Source organism: Procambarus clarkii, chromosome 35 (genome assembly GCF_040958095.1).
Source record: "Procambarus clarkii isolate CNS0578487 chromosome 35, FALCON_Pclarkii_2.0, whole genome shotgun sequence".
NCBI classification, from domain to species: domain Eukaryota; kingdom Metazoa; phylum Arthropoda; class Malacostraca; order Decapoda; family Cambaridae; genus Procambarus; species Procambarus clarkii.
Window position 1 is genome coordinate 17,259,982 of NC_091184.1, and position 9,130 is coordinate 17,269,111.

The 9,130-nt window shown below is 45.5% G+C and overlaps 2 protein-coding genes across 2 annotated transcripts; both read left to right on the forward strand.

The window, feature by feature from the left end:
• Window positions 1-2,967: 2,967 nt before the first annotated feature.
• On the forward strand, window positions 2,968-4,143 carry LOC123748851 (piggyBac transposable element-derived protein 4-like). Its single transcript, XM_045730989.1, has 2 exons — window positions 2,968-3,067; window positions 3,560-4,143. Exons 1-2 carry the CDS (start codon window positions 2,968-2,970, stop codon window positions 4,141-4,143), a joined length of 684 nt encoding a protein of 227 aa, XP_045586945.1.
• Window positions 4,144-4,212: 69 nt separating this feature from the next.
• Window positions 4,213-4,710, forward strand: LOC138371130 (piggyBac transposable element-derived protein 4-like). The gene has a single exon (XM_069335963.1). It carries the CDS (start codon window positions 4,213-4,215, stop codon window positions 4,708-4,710), a length of 498 nt encoding a protein of 165 aa, XP_069192064.1.
• Window positions 4,711-9,130: the final 4,420 nt, after the last annotated feature.

The following is a 9,130-nucleotide window of genomic DNA, read 5'->3' on the forward strand; positions in this document are numbered from 1 at the left end:
ATCTGGTCAATAAGGGGCTGGTGTAATAGTTGTCCGTGTACAGTACATGCCCCTTGTTCAGCAACGGTTCCATCAGGGTTTTTACAACACTGCCAGAGAACCCGTGTTCATCTTGAGCCGGTATGTCGACGTCTGTACCAGAATATAATATCATGTCCAAGATAATACCAGTCTCACAGTCGCATAGCACAAAAAACTTCAGTCCAAATCGGTGCCGCTTTGATGGAATGTACTGCTTGAATGCCAGTCGCCCCTTGAACAGTACAAGCGACTCGTCAATAACCACATTCTGTCCAGGTACAAAATAATCCCTGAACTTCCCTCTCATGTCACTGAACATCTTCCGCACTTTCCACAGTCTGTCGTGTCTGTCCTCATTTGCATTATTCTCGAAATGCAGGCACCTGAGAATCAAGAGAAACCTATCACGCGACATGTACCTGTTGAACACAGGCGATGGAACAAGGCTGTCTTTGCTCCAATAATCCTGGATGACAGCTTTCTCAGAGTGCTTCATCATCATACAGAGTGCCAGAAACACGTACATTTCGTCGATTGTCGTGTCCTTCCATCGTGTGAGCCGTGAGGCAGGTAAAATGCCTTCGTCTATGAGGCTGTGAGCGAACCTGTTTGTCTCAGTCACAAGATGCGTCAAGAATACATTGTCAAAATATGCCTGAAAATATTCCATGTCTGCCATATCATCACAAGTATATGGGGATAATGGTGTAACATCAAAATCGCTATCATCAAATGTTGGTATTTGAGGGACAAATGTGGTGCAATCCTCCCACACAAGTACACCAGAGGGTTTGGTGTTGGCGCCAACACCACGGCCAACACCACCACGAGCACCAAAACTATGGCTACGTCGTCCGCTGCTTCTGCTGGAGCTGCGTGAGGGTATGCTAGGCGCTGAGGCAGATTTACGTACTGTAGACCTACCACGAATAAATGATGTTGAGGGGCCACTGTCGTTAACCACATGCTGTGAGGCACGCTGCCGCCTGCCGCGGCGTGTTGCTGAGGTAGCAAAACCCCGCCTGGTAACACCACCACTGCTCGTACTCGGGTCGTCCACACTACTCGTATCGGAGCCAATGTCACTGAAGCCCGAGAAAGATTCGTCACATGTACTATCACTGAATAAACTACTAGCGTCTGGGGACATACATGATGGTGGTGATGATAACGGTGTTGACCCAGGGCGGCGAGGCAGGCCGGGCGAGGCACGAGTACCACACACACTCGCCACATCTTCCAATTCTGTCTCTTCCTCACTCGTATCAGATCTCTGAGTTAGGTCTTTCTCTGGATCATAGTCCAGGTCATCATCCAGAGCACCATCATCATACAAAATATCGAGTATTTCCTCCTCAGAGAGTCGTTTTCCATGACCGCGGGTCACCGTGGAGCGGGAGCTCGTAGAGGATGCATCAGACATGGTTGCTGCCGTGAAACTGAGGCTCCCCACGGCCGCAGGGCATGCTGAGATTTTTTTTTAAGATGGCGGACGATCACTGGGGCCCCCACCCACACATACCATACCCGCGTCACCGCGCGCCAGTTTTGAATGGAACGTGAAAAATCAAAATACCTGGAGGCGCGTTGCGCAAACCAGACGCGAGCCTGCAGGCGCGTTGCGCAGTTTATGGGTTAAAGTGGGAGAATGAGCCCAAAATAACACAAGACACACAGGGTTCTACAAACACACATTCCTAAAATTCCTATCCCTAAACTAACAAAGAAAAAAAGCACTAGTACAGTTAATGCACTTATCATTACTGTAGAAGACCACCCAAGCGTCACATTGACGTATACTGGACACTGGAGTAGTCGCCGCCTGAGTGGACAACTTGCTGCCACTCTCCACTCTGTGTGCACTCCCTTGGTTCCAATAATGTTTCACACAAAACTCATATCCCAAAATTGGCCATTTGTATGTCTTATAGAGTTCCAGACTGTTTTCAACATTTAACACTGCTGTTTCTATATATATTTTCAACCAGTGAATGTCTTAAATAAGTGTTTCCTATACTATTCCATTGCTTTGGGGAGGATATATAATTATTAATAATAATAATTTTCCTTTCTAAGTCACTGTGCTTTACATGTGCAGAACTGACTATTGTACTGGCAGAAATCATAAATTCATGTTTGTCCTGCCCTTCAAGAAGACCTGAACAAAATAAGTGTATGAGCACCACTTGGCAAATGGAATTTAATGTGAACAAATGCCATGTTATGGAATGTGGAATAGGAGAACATAGACCCCACACAACCTATAAACTATATAATTACCTAAGTGTAGTTACAGGATGAGAGCTATGCTCATGATGTCCCGTCTTCCAAGCACTCTCTCATATAACAATTTGAAATTACTGACGCTTTTGTCCTCCATCACCTTCTCACCTAACTTGTTCCAACCATCAACCCCACTTGTTTGCGAAAGTGAATTTTCTTATTCACTTCTAAAAAATTAAATTTTCTTTGGCACCTTTGTTTAGTTTAAATCTATGACCTCTTGTTCTTGAAGTTCCAGGTCTCAGGAATTTTAGCCTATAAATTTTATCAATTCCCGTTACTATTTTGTACGTAGTGATCATATTGCCTCTTTTTCTTCTATCTTTTAGTTTTGGAATATTTAACCCTTTAACTGTGCAACGCACCTGCTGGCCCACGCTTGGGGTGCACTACGCGCCTCCGGGTATTTGTATTTTTCACGTTCGATTTAAAAGTGACGTGCGGTGACGCAGGTATGGAATGGTTGGCTGGGGGCCCCAGTGATAGTCCGCCATCTTGAAAAAAAAAATCCCAGCATGCCCCGTAGCCATGGAGAGCCCCAGTTCCCAAGCAGCAACCATGTCTGATGCATCGTCAACGAGCTCCTGCTCCACAGTGACCCGCGGTCATGGAAAATGACTCTCTGAGGAGGAGATTCGCGATATTTTGTACAACGACGATGCTATGGATGATGACCTGGACTATGATCCAGAGAAAGATCTGACACAGAGGTCTGATACGAGTGAGGGAAAGACGCAAGTGGATGATGTGGCGAGTGCATATGGTATACGCTCCTCACCCGGCCTGTCTCGCCGCCCTGGGTCAACACCGTTATCACCACCACCATCATGTATGTCCCCAGATGCTAGTTTATTCAGTGACAATACATGTGACAAATCTTTCTCGGGCTTCAGTGACATTGGCTCCGATACGAGTAGTGTGGACGACCCGAGTACTAGCAGCGAGGGTGGTACCAGGCGGGGCTTTGCTGCCTCAGCAACACGTCGAGGCAGGTGACAGCATGTCTCACAGCATGACGACAGTGGGCCCTCAACATCAGGTGATTGTGGTAGGCCTACGGTACGAAAATCTGCCTCGGCGCCAAGCATACCCTCACGCAGCTCCAGCAGCAGCAGCAGATGACGTAACCGTGGTTTTGGTGCTCGTGGTGGTGTTGGCGCCGACATCAAACTCCCTGGTGTACTTGTGTGGGAGGATTGCACCACATCTGTCCCTCAAATACCAACGTTTGATGATACCGATGTTGTTGTTACAGCTTTATTCCCGAATAACGGTGATGATATGGCGGATATGGAATATTTCCAGGCATATTTTGACAATGTCTTCATGAGGCATCTTGTGACCGAGACAAACATGTACGCCCACACCCTCATAGACAGTGGCATATTACCGGCCTTACGCCTCACGCGATGGAAGGCAACGACAATCGACGAGATGTACGTGTTTCTGGCTCTATGCATGATGATGAAACACTCCGAGAAAGCTGTCGTCCAGGACTATTGGAACAAAGACAGCCTTGTTCCATCACCCGTCTTCAACCGGTATGTGTCGCGGGATAAGTTCCACTTGATTCTCAGGAGCCTGCATTTCGAGAACAATGCAAATGAGGACAGATGCGACAGACTGTGGAAGGTACGCAAGGTATTCAGCGACCTGCGAGGGAACTTCAGGGATTATTTTGTACCTGGACAGAATGTCGTTATCGACGAGTTACTTGTACTGTTCAAGGGCAGACTGGCTTTCAAGCAGTACATCCCTTCCAAGCGGCACCGTTTTGGACTAAAGTTTTTCATGCTGTGCGACTGTGAGACTGGTATCGTCCTGGACATGATCTTGTAGTCTGGTACAGACGTCGACATACCAGCTCAAGATGAACATGGGTTCTCTGGCAGTGTCGTAAAAACCCTGATGGAACCAGTGCTGAACAGGGGGCATATACTGTTCACTGACAACTATTACACCAGCCCCCTGTTGACCAGATACCTCCTTGCCCACAACACCAGCATATGTAGCACTGTGAAGGTCCTCAGGAAGGAAATGCCAGTGTTCGGTATAGGTATATCCATGGGCGAGTACCAGCTGCGCAAGTGTGATAATATGCTGTCAGTGCGGTGGGAGGACAGACACGAGGTGAATATGCTGACGACGATTCACACCAGTGCCATGTTGAACAATGGGAAGGTCCATATTTATATGCGCAACCCCATGTATAAGCCGAACTGTGTCATAGACTATAACGTGAACATGCGCCTCGTCGATAAATGTGACATGATGCTTGGTGGTGTGGAGTGCGTGCACAGGTCTGTGAAGTGGACGAAAAAGTTCTTCTTCCACCTCAAGGATGTTGCAGTGCTCAACTGCTTCAATATGTACTTAGTGAAGTCCGGCAGGAAACCGTCTGCTTGATACCTGCTTGATGGGGTTCTAGGAGTTCTTTTACTCCCCAAGCCTGGCCCGAGGCCAGGCTTGACTTGTGAAAGTTTGGTCCACTAGGCTGTTCCTTGGAGTGGGCCGCAGGCCCACATACCCACCACAGCCCAGCTGATCCGGAACTTCTCTTAGAAAACAGTCCAGTTTTCTCTTGAAGATGTCCACGGTTGTTCCGGCAATATTTATTATAGTCGCTGGGAGGACGTTGAACAGCTGCGGACCTCTGATGTTTATACAGTGTTCTCTGATTGTGCCTATGGCATCTCTGCTCTTCACTGTCTACATGTACCTTCAGTGCCAGTGTTGTGTCACAGCTGCTAGTAAAGTATGGCAGGCAGGAGTCCGTAGTACCGCGCAAGGTGCAAGCAACAATGCCATACGCAGCTCCAGACAGATTGCGGGGTAATGAGAACTTCGAGGTACACATGCTGAAGTATATGCCAGGCACAGCATCACAGGAGAAGGGTAAACATGTGTGCATAGTATGCAGGAACACTACACACAGATCACAAAAGCGAAGATGCATCAGCATCTGGTGCATGGAGTGCACGGTGCCACTCTGCCCCGTTGGCTGTTTCGCAGCATATCACACACTCGCAGAGTACTGTGTGTGTGCAACCCGTTCTCGCAAATTCGTATAGTCAATATTGACTTATTAACTACGTGCATAGGTGATATACTAAACATAATAGATACCCTTAAAAAGCTTCATTGAAAACACCGACCTTACCTAACCTTGTTAGTATCTTAAGATAAGCATTTTATAGCTTCGTAATTACAATTGGTACTTAACCTATTATAGGTATAGGTTAAGTAATAATTGTAATTACGAAGCAATAAGATGCTTATCTTAAGATACTAACAAGGTTAGGTAAGGTCGGTGTTTTCTATGAAGCTTTTTAAGGGTATCTATTATGTTTAGTATATCACCTATGCACGTAGTTAATAATTCAATATTGACTATACGAATTTGCAAGAACGGGTTGGTGTGTGTATATAGTGTGTGATACTGTACAGTGTGTGTGTATATATAATGTAAATATAAATATATCAGAGTGATAAATTGGAAATAAGTGTACTTGTTTGTGATGCATGTAGCACAGTGTCTACAGACGGTACGGATGTTCTACTGCCATAATATAGTGTATGTGTTCACCATACATTGGATCAGCACGTAAAATCTAATAAATTGTATTTGGAACTGTGCGCAAAAAATTTGCAAAAATATATTCGCGGCAGCGCGCGCATCCCGCCCCGGGCGCCCCACCGGTCCCGGGAGCTTACGGCATGGGCGCACGGGAAATGATGACGTCACGTGCCACCTTACGGACCCCATAACAGCCAAAGTAAGTACAATTTTGACATTCCATTGCTATACCCAAATACAGGGAGGGGTTTTTGACACTTTTAGAACAAAAAAAAAAGAATTCTTTCCTGAGAATTTATTTCTTGTGCATTGGGGGGGTCATATTTGGAGGCCGCGCAGTTAAGGGGTTAATGTCTCTAACCACTCCTCGTAGCTCTTGTCCTTCAGTTCTGGGAGCCATTTAGTTGCATGTCTTTGCACCTTTTCCAGTTTGTTGCTGTGCTTCTTAAGATATGGGCACCATACAACCACTGCATATTCCATTTGTGGGAGTATGTCTCCCAAGATTCTCCCACAGCTGACTGGAATGGCTCATTGCAGTGCACAGTGCACAGACTTTGTGCACAAGGTCCTATTTCTGTTAACCCTGGATAGTGACCTGGCATGCTGGGTATCTCCAGAATGCCCACTTAACCAGGAACACTTTCATAATATGGAGACCGCCGTATGTCCAGGCAGGAAGTAGATACAGGGAGTTAAGCATACTTGCCACAGGGTCAGTGAGTACATTGGCTGGGGCCAGCGTGAGAGTAGAGGGGAGACGCCAACGACCGTCTGACCTCTGGGGTCAACTGGCGCGATGAAGAATAACAGCTCCTGCTACTGATCATCGAACGGTCAATATGATTGGTTCCCGCTCATTTGCTGCAATGCTATTGGTCAAATTGTAACTCTTTTTGTGTTGTGCCCACTGGACGCCCTGAGCTTCAGGAAAAAGCATTCTCGTGAGGGATCTCTTGCAAAGTGGACGTGTAGCTGTTCTGTCTATCAGCCAATAGACTGAACACCGTCTATTCTTCACCGTCAAGTTAACTCAGCGCCTCTGCGATATACCACACACTCGCCCAGAATCACGAGTGTGAATATATTGTTCAGAAGCCTAAAGTGACAAATCTCCAGAGTGAAACAGACTGGTATCAGGTAACCCCTGGTGACAAAGATCGTTGTGAGTGACTTGGAGTGAACTAAGGCAGTGCTGCCGCCTAAGTAATCTGTGTGTGACTTTACCACAGTGTACCTGTACCACAGTGTACAGTGTAGTGCATGGTGCCATATAACCTGCAGCCGCCAGCCGCCGCCGCCCTCACTGTACCACGTGACATCACCACCCTTACTCACCGCCAGTGCCAAGAGTGTATGCGTGTTTCTGTACGCCCTATTGCGAGTACCCTCCGTGTCTACGAGCGAAACCAGCTGTCAGGCCACCTACGAGTTCTTGCACAAATGTGCCTGAGTGAGTGAGTGAGTAAAGAGAGGTACCTTATCTGTAAGTACAAGATCTTGTCATTGTTTATTGTGTCTGTGTTGATCTGAGGTATCAACCACAGTTTTCACCTTCTCATACCTGTCACAGTGAATCGACGGTGTATGCGTGGTTATCTGTGTGGTATCACGGCATTTCACCCGTCTTTGAATGTGACCTTCACATACACCACACATTTAGTTATCGTGTGTGATTATTATTGTGCATGTTATTGCCTGTCCCATTGTGATTTATTGCATATCATCATTACCGAGTATCCGGTTGGAACTCTTTGTGATTCCTTTGCATACTGGCAGTTAGGTTGCTGTATTAATGATTGGCTGTCAACTGTGTTAAGTTAGATGTTTCTCCACGAGTGGATACAGGTCGTTAGCCAGACGTCAAGAGTCTCGCTAACATAACCATAGCTTTGCTGACGCCAATCTAAAGTAAATCAAACACCCTGTGTATAGTGGTTAAGTTAGTAAACTACTGTTAAGCTTTAAGTGGTTTTTGCGTTGAACCACTTCTGAATACTGCCAATATTACTCAAGCTTTCAGCTCTAGGTGTCTTCAACACCGAATTGCCTAATTCACTAAACTATAAATGTGATGAGGACCCTAGGAGTCCCTTAAAGTGTTACATCATTGAGGAGATTCCAACGATCGACGTGGAGCAGGACCAGGTGAGACTAGTCTGAGAAGAGACCCTCAAGGACTCTAACTCGACCTTGCTCCCAGGCCCTGTACGGTTGCTCTCGTATTTTCTATTCTGCTAATTCCGACAGTTTCGTGGAACGTCTGCCACATGTACATTGGCGACATACGCATTGCAGTCGTGAAAGCTAAAAAGAAAACCCCCACACCATTCCAGCTTTGGTCTAACAAAAGTTGTGAACAATATCTTTAGTATCTTGCCATCCAAGTGTTTAAAAAAAAATTTTAAGTTAGAAAGTATAGCATAGGCTCCTCACACAATATTCTTATGTGGTCCTCAGGTGATAGTTTTCTATTTAGAACCACTCCTAGCTCTCTTTCTTTATCCAAATTCTTTATCGATTTCCCACATTTCATAGAGGTGTCTTAGATATGAAATGAAAAAAATGCTAAAGGAGCTAAGTAAGAACAAAGCATTTGGCCCAGGTGGAGTTTTACCATGGGTCCTGAGAGAATGTGCACCTGAGCTCAGCATTCCACTTCAACAAACCATCATATATAGACCTGTCCCACTATGCTACCTATTTCAGACTCCCAGTTGATATTAGAGGCAGCAGCACTCTACAACAGTGGCAGCAGGGAAGATCCCATTAAATATAAACGTATATCATTGACAAGTGTAATAGTCACAATATTGGAAAAAATAATTAAAACTAAATGGGTAGAACCCCTGGAGAAAAACTATATAATAACAGACAGTATGGTTTTGGATCTGGAAAATTTTGTGTAACAAATTTACTCTGTTTCTAGGATCTAGCCACAGAGATTTTATAGGAAAGTTATGGTTGGGTATTTTTATTTTGGCTCTCCTAATATTTTGGACAGCATTGATGAGTATCTCCTTGAAACTGATGCGCCAGGGACGCACGCTGAGTCAGCGCCTGTTTTTTGCCAGACTTTCCCACCCTATAGCGGGCAATATATGCCACTTACAATTTTTTTATTATTTTTCCCATGATCAGTGAACACAAGTTAACAGGTTAGGAAGAAAAAAGATTTTTTTTTTTTTTTTTTTTGGTATGCGCCTGTGGGTGTCAAATGGTATATAGCCATGTGCCATTTAAGGGTTA

Excerpts from the sequence above, each read along its gene's own strand:
- LOC138371130 (XM_069335963.1), top strand. The coding sequence starts at position 4,213 with ATGGAACCAGTGCTGAACAGGGGGCATATACTGTTCACTGACAACTAT.
- LOC123748851 (XM_045730989.1), top strand. The coding sequence starts at position 2,968 with ATGGATGATGACCTGGACTATGATCCAGAGAAAGATCTGACACAGAGG. Across the intron at positions 3,068-3,559 it reads TGATGTGGCGAGTGCATATG|CTTTATTCCCGAATAACGGT; the intron begins GTATACGCTCCT and ends TTGTTGTTACAG.